This window comes from Cydia splendana, chromosome 1, assembly GCF_910591565.1.
Source record: "Cydia splendana chromosome 1, ilCydSple1.2, whole genome shotgun sequence".
Taxonomy (NCBI): Eukaryota; Metazoa; Arthropoda; class Insecta; order Lepidoptera; family Tortricidae; genus Cydia; species Cydia splendana.
Window position 1 is genome coordinate 30,959,344 of NC_085960.1, and position 24,050 is coordinate 30,983,393.

General features: G+C 37.9%; 1 protein-coding gene across 1 annotated transcript in view; it reads right to left on the minus strand.

The window, feature by feature from the left end:
* Positions 1-2,021: 2,021 nt before the first annotated feature.
* LOC134793242 (uncharacterized) overlaps positions 2,022-24,050 on the minus strand; it is a 103,813-nt gene continuing 81,784 nt past the window's right edge. Inside the window, exons 2-4 of the mRNA XM_063764812.1 lie at positions 14,402-14,444; positions 3,539-5,129; positions 2,022-2,963 (exon numbers count right to left, since the gene is read on the minus strand). Of these exons, the coding sequence (XP_063620882.1) occupies positions 2,126-2,963; positions 3,539-5,058 (2,358 nt within the window). The 5' untranslated portion in view covers positions 5,059-5,129; positions 14,402-14,444 and the 3' untranslated portion in view covers positions 2,022-2,125. The remainder of the gene's footprint in view (positions 2,964-3,538; positions 5,130-14,401; positions 14,445-24,050) is intronic.

Genomic DNA, 24,050 nt, shown 5'->3' on the forward strand with positions numbered 1-24,050 from the left:
GAACGTTCGCACACGCTCTGTTACATACAGACTGTGACCATAATTCTCCTTTTTTAATTCAACAAGCCATTACAATCAGCCTCTTCCGCAATCGTAAAACTAAAGTAGTGGCTTTAATTTGTGAACCAATAGACAGTCGCATTCGCAATTACAGCTGTCCGGGCGAATTGTGTTCGACAATAAAAGCGATACTTTTATTGTGGCTGTAAATTCTGGCGCCGTTGGCCGCTGCGACGACGCTGCGTGGTCGCTGCGTCCACTTCTTTTAAAGGGTTACTCTTTTATTTGAAAGTGGTTTTCCGTAGCGAGCTATTTCTACATTGCGTAGGTATCTATACTTATATACTGTATGTTGCTTATATACAATGGTACTGGAAAACTACCTAAAGGTATATAGGACACTTAATCGGAATTGATAATTTTGCCTTTTCAGCTTACCTTTGGCCACTGCGTCAAATTTCAGTAGAAATGGAATATCACAAAATTTGTTTTAGTTACTCTTTTTTATCTGTGGTTAAATTTAGCCCGTAGCAACATTAACGGGCCCACTGATTAACAGTCTGCCGGACGGTATCGGCCTGTCAGTTGTTCGGAACTGTCAAAATTTTGTTCTAACTGACAGGCCGATACCGTCCGCCGGACTGTTAATCAGTGGGCCCCTTTAGCCTTTTTATTGACCTCACACGGAGAGAAACGGAGGGACAGACGTTCAATTATTTACTATTTAAATACAAACATTTTAAATGTCATATTAGTTACACATTTGAGATGTGGCGGGCAAAGGCTAGAAATTCTATAAGTAGCAAGTACCTAACTATGTCCTACGTGTTAATATTATTCATAAATTTTCTTACCTAACTGAAACTTGTAATTCCTTAATTTTTAATCATTTTATTATACAAGTACTTACCAGATGTTCGTTTTGCTATTAACTTACCTTCGGATTTTTTTAAGTAGGTACAACTAATTAAATTCTCGCTAACACTCCCGACCTGCAAAATTCAGGACATACGCATAGCGACGTTTGAAGCAAACTAGATAATAGAATATAAATAAATAAATACATAAATAAATAAACATTATGGCAAAACAGGAACTCTCTTCCTGCAAATCTATTCCCGGAAATAATCCCACCATAACTTGGATCTTTTCAAATTGAGAGTGATTCACACAGATATCTCTGAGGTAAAGCATGCTCCACCCTAGACCGCATCGGCACTTACCATCAGGTGAGATTGTGGTCAAATGCTTACCTTTATCCAATAAAACAAAGATCCAATAAGGCTTGCTATAATGCGATAATTATAGTATTTATAAAAAAATAGAGATGAATGAAGGCATCTCTACAACCTCACGAACATTATTCTTGATCATCACACAAATATGCCTCTGCAGGGATTTGAATCCAACAACACCAGCTTCGAAGGCAAGGTCACTAGAAAGCTACCAACTACTTATAGAAAGAAACCGAATATATCTGATTGTGGGTATAAGTACTTTGTAAGCTATATAGTCCTACTATCATTTGACTGATCGTTGGGCATTAATTGAATGAGGAGAATCATTTTACAAGCAGCTTTACCTTTAATTAGTTCTTCATAAATCAGATTAGCAACTTGAATTAGTAAATTTAAATAGACAGTTGTACATAAGGTTGGAAGGACGGTGTTTGTGGTAGATCATTTTGAGCGTAGCTACCCACATTTTGTGATTTATTGATCTACCCCAAGTCTCCAAACATAAAAAGTACTTCTTACCTCTTACCTTCGTAGTAGTGATATCCCAATGTTCTTTCATACCTTAACCCTTTTTCGATTCCTGGTAATAACAAATTCTGGTCTGAATGACAATCAATTTTACAATAAACGATAATTAAATTTTACGATAAATTATTTAATTTATCGTCAAATAAATGATAACCATAATTTCGATATCCGGCACTTAAGGGGTTTAATTTATTCTGAATAGCTGTAATTACGCCCGATTTTGATAATGATAAAAAGGCTATTAATAACAACGGATATGACCTCCTTAAATGTTTTATTTCAACGTTCAAAGAATGTTTTACAAACATTTATTCTTACTCTAACATCAGTTCAAATATTAATGCTACTTATTTACAGACTTAATTGCGATAAAGTAATGTGGTTAGCCACTCGGGGCGGGGCTGATGCGGCTTGTACTCTGGCGGGCTCATCGCCAGCGGCGATGCCGCGTCCGCCAGCGCCCCTGAAGACATCTCAGTCACAGCCACACTAGGTTTACCTTTCAAAATTGACCTCAACTCTTCATTATCGACCGCTCTATTCCTCTGCAGATTCTCTCTCGTCTCTTTCATTCTCGATAACTGTTCACGCAACGTCCGATATTCCTCTAGGAACTTCTCAAGTTGTGAAGCACGGAAATCGAAGTCCTCCATGGGCTGATCCATGCGCGTGTAGTCGCGGAGGCCGGACAGATCGAGGAGGGGGGTAGCGGACGGTACGGGGGGCTGCTCTCGGGCTGGAGATGACGGTAAGCTCGGATTTCGTCGCAACCGATTACCGCCCGACGATAAGTCGAGAAAGCTATTAGAGCGTCGTCCAACGTTCCTCGGCTGATTCTTATCGTAGATCCGGTCAAAAAAGGTTCCAGAATCGCCGCCAGAACTGTTTCTTCTACTATTTAAAAGGGGGCTTCGGCTCTCGCCGTCTTTTCTTCTGGGGATCGTATAGAAATAGTACGGGTCGTGCTTCATTTCGCTACGAAGGTATGAAGAGGTGCCTAGAGCGCTCATTTCGATGAGGTCTGGGTAGTTTTTCTCGCTGTCGCTGCCGAAGAGGTCGTTGTCGAGACGCTCGTGGCGCAGGCGCGGACGCGCGCGCGGGTTGTTGTTGAAGCGGTTGGCCGATGAGTGCTCGGCGTGCGCGTTCAACACGCCCGTTGATGTTGAGCTCGCGACAGACTCGGGGGTTTCGTCAGTACTGAAAAATATTTTTTTATGAAGACATTTTTAAATTACTTTTTCGAGTAAGGAGTGCGTGTTACGAATATTTTTGAAATATTACTAACTTGTCTTTTTATTTGTTTAATGACGTAACACACACATTACACAAGTTTTGAGAAGTCTATTAGAAGCCGTCTAAAGGGTAGAAAAGAGTTATGAAAGTACGTTTTTAATACATTCATACATTTCACAATACGATCAAATGTATTATTCTGAATGTGATAGATCTGAATTAAAATCTTGACGGCCTAGCCAAATTTCATGATCGCTGGCGCGAATAGAATGAACGAAACGAATTATATCTGTCATTGTGTGTCTGACACAATGTATCGGTATACAGCCAGGGTCACCATTTTATTGGTTTACCTTTAGATATTTTACACATAGATACATATTTTCATTCACTCATTCATTCCAATCGTGCCAGCTTTCGTGAATCGACCTGAACTTCCGTTGTGGCTATTTCTAGGTAGTTTAGTTCAGAAAATGCATTTAGATGTATAATTCTACATTTGAGCTAAAACTCCGTGCAAGATGCAATGAATTATTTACCGTTTGCTGTAATCCTTCAAGCGGGGTATATGCAAATCTCGCTCAAGTATTCCATTTCTGCTGACCGAGTTATCAAACTCAGGTCTCCGCCACCCTGCGTCGAAGGACAGCGACATGGGGTCTCGTTCCTCGCGCACCTCCTCGCGCAAGTAACCGGCGCAATCGTCCTCTGGGTCGTGCGAGGGGACGTTCCTGTAGTCCCCCCTCTTCCGGCCGCTATCTGCCGGCAACACCCGCGGCACCTCCACCACACCCTTTATAGTAGCCTCTATCTTCTCGTAATTGTCATCGCGGCGATTAGTGGTCACTATTTGTTCGTTCCACCTATCTAATTGTCTTTTCTTACGAGTTTCATACGCGCACAGTCCAACTAAACATGAACTTAACACTATCACCGCGGACACCGCCATACCGGCCATTAGAGCGCGACCGCCGAAACCTTTGCCCTGAGGCTTTTTCTCCACGACGAGGCTCACAACCGCCTCTGCTTTTCCCGCTCGGTTTTCTGCATTGCAGGTATACGAGCCTGTATCTTGCAAATCTGCTGCTTTAATAGTTAAATTACTCGTTTTCCCTTCACTACGTAATATAAAAGATCTACCGGAATTTACATTATGAGAACTAGAATTGGCAAGAAGGCGGCCCGCGCGCACCCACCGCACCCGCGGCGCGGGAACGCCGCTCACTCGACACACTAACGTCACTTCCTCACCCTCGACACTTTTAAAACTATTAGACGCGGCACTGACTTCTGGAGGACAGGCGAACTCTTCCAAGTCCAGACGATCCCAAGACATGGACATGAGCCGCGGAGGCAGGGAACAATCGGGAACTACTGTTGCGGGGACATTTTTCTTAATCATCCAATCCCTCATTGGTCGCAAAGCACACGTGCACTCCCATGGATTTCCAGCAAGCTCTAATCCCTTCAGCGATCGTAATGGCGCCAAAACTGCTACGTGAAGAACGTGCAGTTTATTCTTATCCAGTTCCAAGTATTCTAGTGAACCTTCCAACCCTGTAAACGCTCTCGGTTCTATCTCGGCTATTTTATTCTCACTAAGGCTCAACCGTACTAAATGGGGCACTGCTATGAAAGCGTCATCTTTGACTTTGATAATTGAATTTTTGGTTAGCCTCAGCTCTCGGAGTTCTGAAATTGAGTCAAAAGCGTGTGACGGCACGGATTGTATATTGTTCTTTGATAAATCTAGTTCTACTAGGTTTACTAGAGCGCGGAAGGCGTGCTGTCGTATGAATTTGACGCTGCAAGATGAAAGGTAAAGGCGTTGGAGATTGAGGAGGTTGGCGGAGGCAAAAGCATCGTTCTGAAGGGTGGTCAGTTTATTTTCGGAGAGGTCGAGGAGCTGCGTGGTGGGGTCGAGGCGCGGGGGCACGGCTGTCAGGCCGGCGCGGGCGCACAGCGCGGACTCCTTGCCGCTGCGCCACTTGCACTCGCAGTGGCGCGGGCACTCGGCCACGGCGGCCCCCGCCAGCGCCAGCATCAGCAGCACCCACATGCCACGCGCCTGCTCACCCCGCGCCCCTCTCTTCTTCTCCGCTATACGTCATTCCCGGCTGATCGGCGTTTCTGTAAGCAATAAAATTCAAAAATGTAATAAAATGCATGGTCTAATAAAACATGGTCTTCCATTCCCAGAGTGACACGCGATTACGTCACAATAACATTGCCACTTTATTTCAACATAACATGTTACATGGGTACATAAATGGTACTATGGTTAATAAGTTAAAATATTTCTTTATAATTTTATAATTTTCATTTATATGTATTTTAGCTTAAATTTTACAATAACACGTCATTTTTAATTACTCGTTAGCAATATCTTCCGATTCACGAAAGAAATTTCAGACTTTCGGGTAATTCTGTTTATACTACTGGCAACACAGGATAGCGCTGTGGACATTTGACAATTCGGATCTAGATAACTTCATGCCCTGACCGTCATCCTTGTCGAACGCGTGTTAATTGTTATTTCCTTCTCGCTCAGTGTCAGCAGTCGCAGTGTTTTCCAAACTTTTCACGTCGTAAGCTTGGTAATTAATGTGTAACTGTGAATTAGTTTTTTAAACGTTTGTCTTGTATAGATAAATAAAGTTTAATTTAATACATTAGATTTGTTTTATTTTACTATGTTTCTACATGAATAACTTAAAATTAATGCCGTTAAAATAATTTTCACCGTTGGTTAAAATTCTCCCACATTTCAAAGTTTGAGAACCTGTAAACAGCATGATGACGTAGGCGCGTGTCAGTTAGGTCATACGCGAATCTCGGAATGGAGTACCAGGCGGAGTATATTATTATACCATGATAAAATGTACATATTTATTGACCAAAGCTTAGCGTTAACGTATACTGCATAGTGCTGTACAGTAGATTAACACAATTTCGAGAGTTTATTTTCACATGATCTTATAAGGATAATAATATTTAAGTATAGTGTTTATTACTGAATTTGAATTTATTCAGTCCTTGTTAATGTTCTTATTATAAGTTCCCGGTCTATCTCATCCTATCTCATAGTCTTTTAGTCCGCCAAATAGTGGCTCCCATACAATCGAAGTTTTTGTATGTAAAAACCACACACCGAAATATAAACATACTTGACCTAATTCTTTCGATCATAAAGAAAATTTATAATTATTTGTTTCCTTTCACGTCTGCAAAACAGAATCGTGTTTCGATTGAGAAAAAAAAAACGGAGCAGTCCGTGGATAATAATTAAATACGCAACGCGTGTAATGAATCCATTTCGGTTGTGCGGGAATTATTCATAAATCCATGCACGGCTTATGGACATTGCCTAACGATGCGTTCTCCAATACGGGACCCAATTAGTGAGCTAGCTTTAGGCCGCCTACTCACTTGCTTCTATTTGAGCAAATGTGGTCCGGCTTTTATTTTCTTTTTCTATGAATATTTGGGCAAATACGATTGAGCTTCGGTATTGGATGCGCATATTGGAGCGCCGTGCGACTTCAGCTTAATTGCATTTCAGTGCGAAATTAGTTGATACCGTAAAACTATAGTCTTCCAGTTCTGTTATGGTTCAAAAGTACCTCGAATATCTTTGTTTAGGTGTGAATTTTATTTGAGTTTTGCTGTTCCAAGGCAAAACATTTTCACAAAAGGAAGGAAAAACTCGGGCAGCACCTAAAAACGATTAATATTAATACTCGTACTCGTAATTATTAGTTGATTTTGTTGACTAAAGTTGTAAGTGGACTGTAGTAGTTGGGTGGTTTTACGGTATTTGTTTTAATAGCGATTTTTGAGCATCATGCTACTTTCTGAGCCTGAATTCTGCTGCATCTTTAACAAAGACCCACTGCAATCCTTTGAATGGTATTCTCAACAAGTCACCATGTTTGACTCCCTGTTTTAAGGCGTCCGCTAGCTGGCGCGGGCGCGCGGAGCGAAGGAGCGAGCGGGTTAACGAAAAATTGTATGAGCGAAGCTAACTGGCGCGGACGCGTGCGGCAGAACCTACAATGACACCCGCGTGCGTGCGCCCGCTTCGTGCACCCGCGCCAGCCACCGGACGCCCTTACGCATTTAGTCACATTAATTGCTATTTTACGTCAGTTGGCTCACCGCCTGATCGTATTTATTGTTTTAATGTAATTCAAAACTAATTTGCGAGCGTTAATTAGGTAGGTATGCTTCTAAAACAACTACCTACTTCGATTCCTTTTTTTGCTATTAAACTTGTATTGCCATAACATATTCATAATATTCTCACCTTTATTTCATCCATTAGTTCATATTGCTTAATTAGTAAATGAATAAAAGTTACTAGTAAATTCATCATTCACAGACAATTTCAATACGGCGGTTTGTTTACATAGCAAGTTCCATAGAATGACACTTTATACTAATTCCAAAGCCAAATCATATTAGCAAAATAAATGTATGATGAGTCCACTCATCAAACCACAATAATACAACATAAATTCAAATTAGGTAATCAGCTTGAGGTCCTTATCATATAATTACGACTGATTTTAAATACATCCAAATTATCAAAGTCCTTCAATTAAGTCCAATATCGACTTTATTTATGCTCTCTGATTGAATTGTGGGTTCGTACTGACTTTATTTAACGTTCACAAATACGCTTTACAAAAGGTTCCAATGGAGCGAATGTTGGAAAAATTAAATTGAAGCGTCAATGTAAAAATTGTACAGCTGAAACATGTTTACACATGATAACGCAAGGGGAAAAATACCTTATTGTGTTCGCTGTAAGCGCTGAAATTGATTCTTATTAAAGTGTCGTTAAAATACGTGTTAGGGCCCATGCAGCCTTAATGTTTTAGGGTTCCGTAAAAGATGTGATTATTGTCCCATTTTAGCCTTCGCATTCTATCTACTTTCATTGTTAGTATAGGTATGGGAGCTACGTATTTTGAGCTATTGAATGAGTAAGAAAAAACCAAAAAAAAAAAAGGTTAAGTGCAAGTAGGACTCGCCCACCGAGGGTTCCGTCCGTACAATTTTTTTATATATTTTTTAGTATTTGTTGTTATAACGACAAGAGAAAATACATCATCTCTAAATAAAGCAACTGTCTAGCTATCACGGTGCGTGAGAGCCTGGTGACAGACATGCGGACAGTGGAGTCTAACCCCCTTATTCATAAACGTTTACTAAAGTTGACAAGCCGATAATAATCGTTTGTCCCTTTCCATCATACCAATACGTCGGAAAGGGACAAACGATTATTATCGGCTTGTCAACTTTAGTAGACTTTACCTATAATATGGTGCCCTATGGTCCCCTTGACCTATAATATGGTTGAAAGATTTGCTGGCTATGGATGAGGTCTTGGTGGCTCAGATGGCAGTGCGCTGGAGTATCTATCCAGAGGCCGTGAGTTCAAGTCTCACCCAGGACAGTAATTTTTCCACTTTTAAATTTATTCAAAACTTTAGTAGACGTTTATGAATAAGGGGGTTAGTAATTAGGGTCCCGTTTTTACCCTTTGGGTAATAACCATAGAAAACGTTGAACTACAAAAAAGGTCTGAATAAGAAGTGTAGGTATTTATGTAGCACACCTCTAACTAAACATGACCGTGTTGACCGACCGATTGAAGAAATCAAAATCCCAATAACATTAAAGGGTAACAAGGAGTCACGCTTAACCTACATGTAACCTTATTCACTTTAGTTGTAATTTTTTCAAATAAAACCCAGTCATGTGAAAAGATTATTTTATTTTAGAAAATCCTTTTTTATCGTACCTATTTTGAACTTAGTAAGTAAATGTTTGAAATCGAAATTAATTTTCCATCCTTTTACAAATATTTTTGAGATAAGTACTTATATTATGTGAGAATATGCATCTGACGACACAGCAGCAATTCGCATATAATATTTATTTTATTTCTTGACATGGGGATAATGATTGATGTTGCGCACCTACATATACCTGAGTATACCTAATCTTAAACATTTAGGATTATGGCACTTAAGTAGCAATTTTTGTGAAAATAGCGCGTTATTAGTTCTTTGCACGTGTGCGTGTGTAAACAATTTTTTTTAATGTCGTACAATAAGTACCAACAACGTGTGTAAATTAGAAATTGCTTCGCATACTTTTACAAAATATAATATATTTACATAAATCCACATTCATTAGTTGCTAGCTTTGGAATTTGACAAAATTGAAATTTGCATTAAAAACACTGATAAAAAATATGCAGACACGAATAAAAAGCGACTACTCTACTTCCGCTAAAGCGTACTAATTTACCACCATTTTGTACACAAAAGCACTCTGACTACCTTCATTTATGGGGTAAATTTCCCTTTGAATACATCCCGAGCTTAAATGTCCCAATTATTTACGACCACGGTCTCGCACTTCGACCTTTCAAGCCTCGAGGAAAATGTTAGCGCCTTTTTATTGTGCCTTTGGTGGAACGTTAAAATTAAATTGCACCTATGGCAGTGGGTCCGGCGTCGGAAGGACATTCCAATTTTAAATGCATGATCTTGATTTTATATTGATTGTAGCTTAGGTACAGGTACCAATATTACAGAATAATTTTGGCATACATTACCTATACCAAAGACTTACTTATACTGTAACTCCATGTAAGATGAATAAAGTCCAAGGAAAAAACGTGCCTCGGAAATCAAGAAAAAGTCATTCTCGGATAGATGGCGCCACACCTTTTGGCCTATGCTCGGCTAGATGGCGTTGAGGACACCGTTTGATATTTATCAATTTTAACACATACCAGTGAAAGAACATGGGTCAAAACGTATAAAAAAAAAACATAAACCCTATATATATACAGGGTTTATGTTTTTTATAGACAAACAATTTTTGATATTTTTAAATTTTTTGTCGTGTGTCGATAGATGGCAGTAAATTTACCGTGACTACAAAATGTACTATGACAGTAACCCTCTAATATAAGTCTATACTATCCATTCTCTTTGCCTATACTGAGCAACCTTGACCCTATGATGATGTATATTATGAATGAAACCTAACCCGAAATTCTAAAAATAAACACCCGCTGTTCTCTAAAACATCACCATGTAAATTCGCTGAAATGTATGAAACAGCAGATGGCCTAGGCTAGCTAAGATGCCAATAGCGCCGTAGCAAACGAAACGGTAATCTCTCTCTCTATCATCACTTTTCCATATTAGTGCGACAGCTCTAGACATTAACGTTTCGTTCGCTACAGGGTAAACCATTGGCATCTTGGCTAGGCACCCCGATCTATTTTTGTTTTTAGATTTCGGAGTTAGTCCATAGTAAAAGTTGTTCAGTATGACCTTTATATTCACCTCTCTGACATAGACATAACAATATCACTAAATAAGCGAGCGAGATGCACTAAGAGGAATATCAAATAGATATCATATTTTTGAGATAGGAATGCGCCTCCCGGCCCTGGCGACGTCCAAGCTAGGACGGGAGTCAATTCGCATTTAAAGCGACTTTAAATAATGGGGTTAAAAACTGCCAATTTCTCACTCTAGAGAACATTTAGGCCCAGAAATAATTTGGGTCGCATGAAAACTGGAAGCGTTATTCAAAGTATTTGAAAGTAGGTATGTAACGTTGTTAAAGAGTGGTTAAAAAGTGCTAAATCGATGACGAGAGGCAAGAGGCAAACAAACGTTGTGCGCAAAGGCAAAAAAAAAACACTAATTGCAAAACAAGTTCAAAATTAAACTTGACACTAAATACTAATACTTTTAAATATGTATTGCGTGTATTGCAGTACATTTCTTCGTGTAGCGTGTGTGTCAGTGCATTGGTTGAATTGCTTTGCCAGGTGACAAAATTAATTTTTGCGCACAGCGGATAAGCTGCGGGTAAAAATATACCCAGCAACGATTTGTTATACATTACACGTACTGAATTTGTAGTGGCTCAAAGTCGCTAACAATACTTCTAAACAATTTGTCAGTGCGACGTGGGTACTTATATTTAAACCGAACTTGTATTGTGGGTACCTACTTATAATACATATTTAACTCCAATAAACTAGTGGAGTGGATAATGATAATAAATAAATACTTTTAACTGATACGATATTGGAAAAAAAATAGGCACTCTTCTTTACATTCTACGTGCATATGCATAAGAAATTGTGGCATAAAAATTTGTCAGCAATGTAACAACTCTTATTTTCATACATAAATTGCTTGTAATAAAGATATAAAGATAAAAGGGAATAATATAACCACCTGTTTACAGCTGGATACGCGTAAATTTTGCTTGTCACCGGTACGTGGCACAGCGTCCACAAAGAAACAGAAGGCGAACTCTTTAATACAGAAAATCTAGTACCTACTTACTTAGGCCCAAACGTATACAATCGTACACGAAAACATACATAGGTAGGGAAACAGTTCTACCCCGGACATAGTTGTAGCCCACAAATTGTAGTTACCTAGTTAACGTTTTATAGAAAGTCATTAGTTCTTTTAAAACATTGTGTATATACGGTACGCCACTTCAACTTGAACCATTTCTATGTTGAAAACAAACGCTTTGCAATCAGCGAAAGTGGTTGATTAAATTTTTTATTTCCACTCAAAATCACGAGCCCTATCCTATATCTGTCGATCCTAGTGTCCCCAAAATTTCGTACATGTTTTGTTCGTCCGTTTTGTTACGGTCATAGAAGGTTGTATTGAAAACGTAACCAAATGGACCAACAAAATTAGGGAAATTTCTCCCCAAACCAACCCAAATTCTGGGGATTTTTTTTAATTTCTCGGCAAATATGGAAAATAAATAATAATTTGGTACAATGGTAAATATGGTTTATGGCTCGTGATCCGGTAGAATTAACCTCTTTGTTTTGCTCGACTTGGCGGGGGCACTGCCGTGCCTCCAGATATGAAAGTTCCCAATTCTAACACAAAAGTTAAAGGTAAAACTTTAAATAGAAATGCCCAAATAGCATAAGTTGAGCTACGGCTCGGCTATGTTATACACTGCGGCTCCGGTAGCGTGACTGGAACGCATATTCCGGACGTCATTTCGCTCGCATTCTTAACATATATCCTGAAACCTCCGCGTAATTTAGCTCCAACAAGCCACATCATTTCGGCTCTTCCTTTGACATATTTTTAGTCTACGGTAACTTCGCGTACCTATTTAAACTCTGTTTTGGCGAAGAGAGATTTAAAAAAAATATATACTTGTACTTGAATAAATGTATTTATGTAAAAATAAGTAAAAGTACTTTTTTAAATCGTAGGAGTAAAATTACCAATAAATCAATTATCTTAGCGTGTTTATTTATAAAAAGGAATTTACTAATTTAAAAACAAATTATTGCAGTGGCAACATTGTCTTACTTTTTTTGGAATCTAATTATGATTTAGAGTATAGGGGTTCCGACGCGGAAGATTTAAATGTCACTGTCATCTTGAAACTTAAGTCATTGTCAATAGAGGTGACAGCAAGGTGTCATCTATTGGGCATTAGCATGTCGAGCACTAGTACGTTTACCTTACATATCTATCTTTCATTTTGATTCTATTTCAGAATTCAACCACACGCATTCATGAATAAGATATATATGAAGTAAAATAATAATCGCTAATTGATGAGCGTGTTTTAGCTAAATAATCATTCACATTCATACTGATAAATATTCCAATCCAACATCAGAACACATTTCGTAATTCAAAATGTGTGTTATTTATTTTAACTATGTTTGCCACTCGCAAACATACGTTTCAATAACGTAAATGTTACTGACATTTCAATCAAAAACCATCGGGAAATAAACCCATAATAGTTTTCCTATTACGGCATAAGCCTATGTATTATTCAATGTAAAAATCAGGCGAAGAGGAGATAATCTACCGGGAGAAATAATGTACCTTCCACTTGTTCAAGACACACACACACACACAGGCCCCTCACACTTCATGCACACACTTCGTGCGATACCCAATATACACATAATAATACACATGTATTCGCCTCAGATTATATAAAAAATTGATACGCCACGAATATACATACCAAGGTGAAATATTAATTAATATTGTCTCACCAGCTCGCGTTTTATTTTGACAAACCTAAACATTGTTCTCGGCTATAAATAATTTTAACCTGTACCTTCCTGTACTGTGGGTATACCTGTAATAATATTCAACGAGATTCGTTTTATATTTTGAAGATTTGTTTTAGTTAAATGATTGAAGTTTTCATTTTTAATTACATTGTGTTAAATAGAAGTCTTAAGAAAAATGTTCCTAAAAATTATTTGTGAACGTATTTTTGGGGCAACCTGTATACTAGTACAGTATAGTATCTACATTTTGTTATGTAATCTTCACCTCACGTTACCTTTATGACATGTATCCTCAGCGGGAATGCGGTGACGAAAGCGACGTTTCATTACACTAAGCCACGCTTTTTTGCCTCGCTGAGATGTACGTCCGACGTTTTGTTGATGGTACTGACGTATTTTTTATATAGAAATGTGGTTTCTTTTTGTATTGCAGAAGATATAGAAATGGCAGGCTGAATGCCAAGATGCCATTTTCTGCCGTCGATAAGCCTGCAAGGCTAACAGATTTAAGAGTCCTACTAGTAAGTATCAGTTAGTTTAAGAACCGGGAAACCACCTGGTTTTAACACTATATTTTACTCTTTTACACTTCATTACTTATTGAACTTGTGGAACATAGTTATGGTCAGTACCTTAACTATGGTTTAGTGACTATTGCTATAGTTAGATGGTTTTACGGAACATGTTATTTTGTTGAGAACAGACGATTTGTTAATTGCCCAACATTCTCAAATAATGAGCATATTTTAGATTTATTTAGCCATAACGTTGTTTTCCGTTACAGCGACGTGACTTACATGTAGTTAGTTCGAGTGTTGTCACACGAGATAACTTGATTTTTACCTACATTTAGTATTCGTCACTCTTCGCATACACGTGTTATTTCTGACGGGTTCTCTTATCGGATTTTATAAAGATTTCGACCTTCAAATGTTTATTTTTGCCATAGCGTAGACTAATACACTTATAGACCCGTACCTAAGTAAGTATATACCTACCGGTGGCTTTGCTTGACAGTTGTTATTCGCAACTCGCGCTGATACGAGCTTGCCAAAACACTCAAACGTGCCTATAAAACGCTGGTCCCATATTGCGCCAGTCTGACTGTACGCAGTAAAACCACTACTGCCGCAACGTAACTTAAGGACCACACGTGTTCAAGCAAAGGGATATAAAAGAAAAAATGCTACATTAAATGTCCATTAAGGGTTTTTTATACCCCAACGTGGGCACAGTAATGGATGATAGACGTCTTAATTTACCAACTCACCTCAAATTCTCATTATTCGCGGCCTCAGAGCGTTCATCAGAATCTGTAACGGTACAAAACATAAGCTTATAATTTCGTCGTAACAAAGGAATAAGGAATAAAGCATACTTTCATTGTTAAGAACCGAGATTTGGTTTGGGAAATTTCATTACTCGAATTTAAACGCTCAAATACTTTGTGACTTCGTGTTCACGCGGCAGTATTATAAAAATGGAGGGTCCATTTCGGGTAAAAGAAATAAAATACAAGAGAAGCGATATAATAATGGAGTTTTCTTGGTAGTGGATTGTGGGGATTTGGGCGCTCGGGCCCGTTTTCTTAAGTTGCCTTGTCACAAGCAATAGTGCTGACTTACGAAACTGAACGAAGGGTACATTTGTACGTGTTCCACGCGACTCGGGTGACCATGACCCGTCGCCGCTTTTCCTGTTATGTCAGGCATTTTTAGTCGTTTGATGAATGCGGTCGGAAAATAGAGATGTCGGTCATTTTGAATCTAAGTGAAGTTATTTTATTGTGTGTAGTTTTAAGCAATAGTGCTGAACCGAAGAAAGGCTACAATTGTACATGTTCTACGCGACTAGAGTAACCATGACCGGTTTAAAGTCATTTTAATATGCTCGAGTCTCACGGGAGTTTACATCATAGTTAGCATTATTAGTCGGTTTACGTCAGATGAGGTAATAGATAAATTAAAAACAATTTTTACCCGTCATGGCATACCTGACATTGTTGTTTCTGACAATGGTCCGGAGTTCAGTTCATTCACATTTGAGCGTTTTGCCCGCGAGTGGCATTTTAGTCACGTGACTTCTTCACCGAGGTATCCCCAGTCCAACGGTCAGTCCGAAAGGGCTATACAGACAGTTAAAAACATGTTAAAGAAAACGAATTTAGCGCGAACGGATTTTAGACTAGCCTTGTTAGAATACCTAAACACGCCCATTAGTAATACATTACCATCTCCGTCGGAACTGCTTAACAGTAGGAAATTACGAAGTATAGTGCCTTGTGCTCCACGTTTACTTAAACCTAAAATACCTACCAATGTTCGTAACGAAATCAATAAGCGTCAACAAACACAGAAAAAAATCTATGATAAAGGCGCTAAGGATATGGCCACGCTGTCCGTCGGGCAGCGGGTTAAGGTGCGCGTAGATAAACGTTGGGTCAGCGCTCGAGTCAAAGGTTTGGTAGGTATACGATCTTACTCGGTACAGATTGATGGAGGAGGCGTTATAATTAGGAATCGTCGACATTTAATTATTGACCACTCTGAAAATGTAGGCTATGATAGTAACCATTCCTCTAGTTACCTTTACGATGATATCGCCGTCCCGAATGCTCCCACTGTGAATCATGCCATTAATACACGCTCGCTACCAGTAAGACCTGACCCTTATGTTACTTCTTCCGGCAGGGTGGTGATTAGACCTGATCGGTGGGGCTTCGATTCTTCGTGATTGTATTAGTAGTAAGTGAATGCATGTTAATTTTAACTTTAGGCATCAAACGTCATTAAAATTGTGTATTAATTTGTACTGAATAATTAGATTACATATAAAATGCACAAATGTAATACACTTTCAATTTTAATCCTTGTAAATTATCTGGTTATTATGAAATGAGCTGTAAATTCATTTTAAGTGAAATTACATAATCCTATCATTATTACACAATCCTATAAATGTCAAATATATAGGTACATATTTATATTTTAATTCACTAAATTAGGTAGATACCTAATTTACTTTTTCTTTCACAAAACTTTGTATTTATAATATTTTAAAATTACTCGTAATGGATAAGCGAGATTAACAAAAAAATAATTGTAATCTTATAATAATACTTGGTTCTTATTAAATAAATAATAGGTTATTATCAAGTGAATGTAATCAAATGTTAATATAAGCACAATTATGCATGTGCCGTAGGCAAATATGTTATTTAAGTACCTAGTGTTAAATTAAAATTTTCTTTCAAATTTTGTAAAAAGGGGAATTGTGGGTATAGTATGAATTGATATATGTGGGTATTCCCAGATTTGAAGAAATCAGTCTTTGTCTCGAACTTGTGTTTGACTTACGTGTCCCAATACATAACAAGTCTGCGGCCGGAAAATAGAGCTTAATTTTGAAGCTTAATAAAGATGTTTTTATTGTGGATAGTTTTTAGACTGAGTTCGTGTTATTTCAGAGTTTTTATACACCGTGAAATTTAAGTGGTTGTTTTCCCGCAGCGAGATGATTTTGTATTTTTTTTTTCACATTTCGACCTATGTTCCTTGGGGAAAGTTGTTCAGTATCATGTTCAAAATCATCTCGCTGCGGGAAAACAACCACAAAAATTTCACGGTGTATATAAAGCTGCAATCGTGTCTACGATTACTTACTATACATGGCATTTGCAATGGCAAAGTGTGGCAATGATGACAATTTAATATGAAAATATGACGTTCATAATGACACTACCTCACTTTGTTGTGTTTAAATTAAGCATCAACAAGTTTATTTAAACTAAAACAAGGAAAAAATACATATATGAAGAGAGTTGGTTAATGGTAGTGGTTGGTTAGGGCTAGGGCTGTGGTAGGACTGCCCCGTCGTCGAAGCCTAGGATTTTTTTTGTGGATTTAAATCTATGCCGTGTTCCGCGGATGCACATGCTTGTGGCTCTGATTATCGAAATTGTGATTTTTAATCTAAGCCAGCCCGTTGTGTGTGTGTGTGTGTGTGTGTTGTGTTAAAAATCGGTGCAAAGTTAGATTAGACAGACTCAAGTATTATAATACTTCAAAAATCGATATTACAAGTTACAAATATTAACAAATAAAAGCAAGAATTTTATTTTTATACAAAATATTCTTAATGAGCGATTTAACAAAAAGCCGTATCCCCCTCTGCTTAAAAATATTTGGTCATCCTACATGCAACAGTCGTTTAGTCATAGAAAATATATTATTCCGTGATGGAATATATATATATTATTACCTACGTTAACAAGTACGCTCGTTTGATACAAAGTTTTAATTAAACCTGTTTAATTGGAGTGGCGTTTGACGATAATGACGTCACGTAATTATGTATTGCTATTTATGTTAGTTAGGTACAATTTCCACATAAAAGGGATTGTCATCAGGAACATTAATTACTGGAAACTTTGAACGTCGTTTACGCAAAATTTTAGTTTTTGTATTATATTTAATTTTGTATTTGTTACCCTTTAACAAGTATGTAAGTGCGAAAGTGACAGGCATAGTGACAGGCGATAAAAATAGAACCATGCTGCTCCCGCAGTTGTATAGGTAGGTATATCGTTACCATGCATACCATCGCAGTATAATATTAGTATAAAATAGCTAAGTGAGCCTATCGACAATTGTCTAGACAAGGTTGTCTAGGCACCCAAATTGACGACCGGTCTGTAGTGACCCTGCCTGTGAAGCCGATGGTCCTGGGTTCGAATCCCAGTAAGGGCATTTATTTGTGTGATGACACAGATATTTGTTCCTGAGTCATGGTTGTTTTCTATGTATTTAAGTATTTTTATATTATATTTACAGGGTGATTTCTGGGTCGTGAGCCAGAACCACTTTTTCTGACTCTGTAAATGATCCCCATTATCATATGGTAGTATTTGATTAAAATAGAATTAGTTAATTTTTTCTTATTCTTCAAATAAAATTAATGTTATACAAAGTAATTTTGGTCACCCTATGACTTTTGACATACGCTGTATGGAAAGCGACAAGACGTCACATTGAGTAGGGTGACCAAATTGTATGCCTAAAAGTTTTTTCCTACTTGTAATCTGGAAAATAATCATCATTATTGGTGATAAACAATAATTAACAACATCATTAGGCTCATCTTTGAATTCTGTATGATGTCTGGCTCGCTTGCTCCTCGACCCCGAAATCACCCTTTATATATCGTTGTCTGAGTACCCACAACACAAGCCTTCTTGAGCTTACTGTGGGACTTGGTCAATCTGTGTAAGAATGTCCTATAATATTTATTTATAAAAATAAAAACAAAAAAAAATGTTTAAGCCCCGAGCAAAATGGATGTAGACGTCCGAGTCTCGTCCCTGCCTCGTCATTAGGAATATAGGTGGGAACATGGTGTCACCTATTGGTCATTACTACACATCGGTAACTCGTGGCATTTAGGTAGCACTTAAAAGATTAGTGATGAGCACACATCGGTAACTCGTGGCATTTAGGTAGCAGGCACAGACTAGTGATGTGACAATGTTCTTCCTATACGAGTCGAGAAAAAGAAACCACAAAAAAAAAATTAAACTAATCTTTTAAGTGCTACCTAAATGCCACGAGTTACCGATGTGTAGTCATTACTATATCAAGCACGGGTAAGAATCGAGTCACCTTAAGCTTTTGTGCAATAACAGTGACATTTCTAAATAAACAAAAATCTTGTTAAACTTTTAAGGTTTCATCACTTAGTCTAAGCTTTCAAATAAAACTTTACTAAAGAAAATGGCATTAACAAGCCTTCTATTATTTTGTAACTTTTATCAATTGAATTTCCGGCAGACAAATCAAATTCAACGACCTGAATTTTTATCCTTTTATGATAAAATTTTACCAAAGTAACATAAAAGGTACAATAGAGAATAACGAGCCAAATTACTTTTGTCTTAAAATGTATTGTTGAGATAAATTATCCTGGATCCCGACTCAGATATATATCAACTTGTTACGGTTTTGACCTTGAAGATCGCTCATGCTGAAATAAACTAAGAAAAAGTGACCAAGGCCTCCAGTGCCCCAGGCTGGAATCGAACCAGCGTTCTCTGCTATCGCGGCAGGTGCCTGTGCCATTCGGCCACCGGTCCACAGCGGGATAGGTCGATTTTTTTCCAAGTACGCACTATGCACTTCTTACTGAAGGCTTATGGCGCCCCCTGGTATTATAGTAGTGTGTCTACATGAAATAAAAAAAATTCAAATATTTTCTGAAAATAATTTAATTTGTTCTAATACTTCCTAAACCTGGCGCCTTCGTACGAGGAGGGCCGACCCCAAATAACGGGACATGGCAAAGAAGAAGAAGATGAAGAAGACTTCTAATAGTATCGCTCATGCTGATTGGTGCATGCGAAATGAAGTGTCGTGCGTGAGGTGCACTTCACCAAGACGATCGGCAATGTCAAGTCAAGTATCAAAACCAGTTTAAAAAAGGAACAAGTTGTTGCATCAGAATGGGCTCCTGCAGCGTGACAATTTTAATCTTTGAGTATTTAGTAACTGGAGACGCCATGGCTGTCATTTTCTGTACAAAACAGTCTGCCGATTTTTGCGGGGGAGGGGCACGTCAAATGTATGGCTATTTGTACATGATTTGTACGTAACGTACAAATAGCCATGTCAGATTTATAAACGTCAGTCCATACAAAAGTTTGCACAGTTGTGCAAGGTTTTCGGCAGAGGGGTAAGCTCTTAAAGGCGACTCCGGTTATTAAATGCTATAAGATTTTAATATTAGATGATGATTGTGGATTTCAATAAAAGGTTTTTACACTAATTTCTCTAGAATCTTACGCTATAACTTCGTGTATTTATTTATATATTTATTTATGAAGTCTAATTTGAGGCGGAGAAATTCTACTTCGCGCTTATATATTCTATTAATATCGTTTTAGAGTTATATAAACCCGCACTTACATCTAATCAACAGAGGTTTGTTAGGCACCTCAACCTCGTCGACGTATATCTAACATCAACAGTAGGTACACAGTATTTAGTTAAGTACCCGTTCGACATAACATGTTAACACTATCAAATCCCTCTTGGCACAATGGCCAAGTCTCAGCAGCACGGCGTAGGCCTTGTGAACAATGGCTGGCAGGGTAGGATAACGGCGTGTATCGCCATAGGTACCGGATAGGCTTAGGGCAATCGCACACGAAACCACTGCACCGTCTCGGCTTATCTGCTTATCTATGACATACTTAGACAAAACCTGAATGTAGCAATTATTTTTTACTAAATTGTTTACCTATTTATTGTTATGTCGTTATATTATGTTCAATGGGTATTTCATATCTAATAAACTCAAGCACGTTTGTGGTATATTCGACCGAAATGAGAATGGGATTTATTTCAATAAAGCCAACTTTAACATTTTAAGGTTTTGGTTCGAGTCTGCGCTTGCAAATGTAGTCTATAGTTTGACCCAGAATTGTCTTATTTCAAAGATAGACTGGGTTTTTATTTGTCTGGTATTTTTTCTGGGACTGACAAGTTGTGTTTCCGTGTAAATATTGTCATGGTATTTGCCCTGGATTAAAACCTGTAAAAATCAATATAAAAACTACAGTTTTGCGTAAGCCCCACTGAATGGAAATCGTCCACATGCGATGATGATGATGATGATAATTCCGGCCAATGTTCGGCCATGGCGACCACTTCGACTCCTAGTTTGCTCGGCGCTCGTGCGCCCGAAGATGGCTGACGTAGCCGATGTGAACACGCGATACAAAGGTAGACACAACTTAAATATTTAATGAGGGTCTATCGACCTGTATATGTAGGTCCGGACTACTTCCAAGGAAATATTGTACCGGTAATTAAATACATATTATACTATGAAGCTTTAACATAATTATAACGGGGGCCTACCCTAATCGAAAGTTACCTTTCCTGGTAAAGTGGAGGTTCTGGGTTCAAGTCCCGGAGAGTGATTAGAACTTTATTAATCTTGTTATAAAGTGTGTGTTCATTGTTGGAGTCGCTCCCGGTAAGGACATTTATTTGAGTGTCCATCACGTATATTAAATTTGTTCCCGAGTTATGAATGTTTCCATCTATCCATCATAATTATAATATCTTCGTCTAGTACACAAAACACAAGCCTAATTTAATTGAGATTACTGTAAGACTAAGTTGAATTGATTCTCTAATTTGTTATTTTTTTATGTTTTTCTAAGGGGGATAATTTTTTTGTTATTTTGTCCCATTAGCCAGGCGAAAATAGTCCCAAAATTTGTTGAAATGTTAAACTGTGGTCTTCTAATATGCTAAGATAACCCAACTTCTAATATGCATAGATAGGGAGTTATAATTACCATAAAAAAAAATGGTTTCCTTAAATACCCTAAATCCAGGGTTTTTTAAGAGTAATCCAGGCGACCGTAACCATGGCAACGAGTAGGTACAAGAAAAAGTTGATTCACCCGTGAATAACACAGATTCTGTTCCTCGAATTTATTGATGCGATTGAACATTGTTATGTGAACGGTATTCTTTACGTGAATCTTAGTTCCAGTCTCATGTATATATTATTGTGATACGCTCAACAACCGCACTGTTAAGCCGAATACTGCAGTACACGTGTTGGGGCGAATGTAATCCGGGGCACCTACAACTAACTCCTGTCCTGGTACACAATGTAATAGTGCTGGGATATTTACCTGGAAGGCCACACTAATCAGATATTGAATTTTTGGGGGGAAATTAATGAAAGGTGGGAATGGGAAAGCATCGATACACTAGTACCTACAGGGGTAGCCAATAGTTTCTTCAGGGGTGCGGTTTTTTAAAAAATCGGGCAAGTGCGAGTCGGAGTTGCGCACGAAGGGTTCCGTACCATTACGCAGAAAACGGCAAAAAAATCACGTTTGTTGTATGGGAGCCCCACTTTAATATTTATTTTATTTTATTTTTAATATTTGTTGTTGTAGCGGCAAGAAAAATACATCATCTGTGAAAATTTCAACTGTCTTGCTATCACGGTTCTTCAATTATTGCCTACTGACAGATAGACGGACGGACGGACAGACGGACAGCGGAGTCTTAGTAATTGGGTCCCATTTTTACCCTTTGGGTACGAAACCCGAAAAAGAATACTTACTTAAACCAACATCTAGCGTAGTACCCTATCTCTTTCATAAAAACCGTGAGTGAGAAAGACAGGGCATGGTAAGTGATGTTCCGTGCTTAGTCACCCAGACTACTCAAGTACTCAAAGCTATACGGCACGCTTGGGTGCGCACATTTAGCCCACTGAAATCATAACCCCTTAGTGTTACATCTGGTATGTCTACGCACCTGAACACAAGTTTTGGAGTGAAATAATAATTTACAATTCCCGAGACATGTACAGCAAAATGGCGTGTTGTAAATGAGAGCAAGTGATGGTATATTAAGTACTAGCGACCCGCCCCGGCTTCGCACGGGTTAACAAATTTTACACCTAAACCTTCCTCAAGAATCACTCTATTGATAGGCGAACACCGCATTAAACAGTTCAATTTATCGCGAACAAACATACAAACGCACAAACAGACAGACGCGGCGGGGGACTTTGATTTATAAGCTGTAGTAGTGATTTAAATGGCGATGTAGATGCTTGATTTTCGATTTTACTGTAGTCAGGCACAGTAATACAAAAAACTCAATAAGCGTACCTAAGTATTTAATAAATCATGGTCACCATGATTTTTGACACAATCTGCCGTATTCGAACTTCAAGATATTCACAAGAGATGACATAAATCATAATCATAATCATAATCTTTATTGCTTGTGAGAAATGGGTTACATTGCCAGTAATTACTATTGTAACAATATTTCACGGACTCACCAAGACTCTACCTTTACAGTACGGCTACCACCAGTTTTGACATTGACAGATTAACTCGCGTCTACGTAAATTACTTTCTATACATCTCGCTTGCACTAATATGCGAGTACGAGCGAGATGCATAGAAATTAAGTTACTTAAACGTGAGTGAATATGTCAATGTTAAAACTGGTGGTAGTGCTTCTGGTGTACAAACAAATATTTCCTATGTTACCTACATAACAAATGATGTCAAGTATTAAAGTATTAATACAATCATAAATCACAATCTTAAAGTCTTATTAACAACTCATGCAATAACAAAACGAAATAAAATAAAATACAAATAAAGTCAAAGTCATACACAATCTAATCCCATTAAATCAACGCTGAAGAATCTGACTGAATTAACTTATCAAATTCCGGTTCTTATAAAATGTATTCAATTTAGCTACATTCAATTCAGACAATAGAATACTTTAATTACAATCTATTATTTTATCAGATTTGAAACAGGATTAATAATTGTTTTGATTGAAATGGGGTTAAACAAACAACTGACTAATGACAATGAAACCCCTGTTTGCTTGTTTACTGAACAATCGTATCGTAATTATTTTCTCTTCTGTTGTATAGCTGTTTTTATCATCGGACGCAAAACTCTAGAAAAAGTAGTACCTACATAATGGCAGTGAAAATTTTTTCCTTTTATTTTTTCATTTGATTTTATTTTTAACAAGCTTTTATTAGGTCGACCTGTATGTAACTATATATGTAATGGAATCTAAGGTAACTAATTTAACCATCTTCCAAGGATCGTAGCGTCATGAAAATTGGCAGCTGTATGTAGTTCTGATGACAATACAATAATATGGTACTGTCGAACTGATCTGATGATGGAGACAGGAGGTGGCCATAGGAACTCTGTGATGAAACAACTCAACCTAATTGTGTTAGGGGTTTTTAGAATTGTCTCGATGAGTATTAGCTTTTTCGTTCCTTACTAAACTTGTCATCATATCTTTGTTGTGTATTGTTCTAGGGTGTAAATACTTTGATTGATT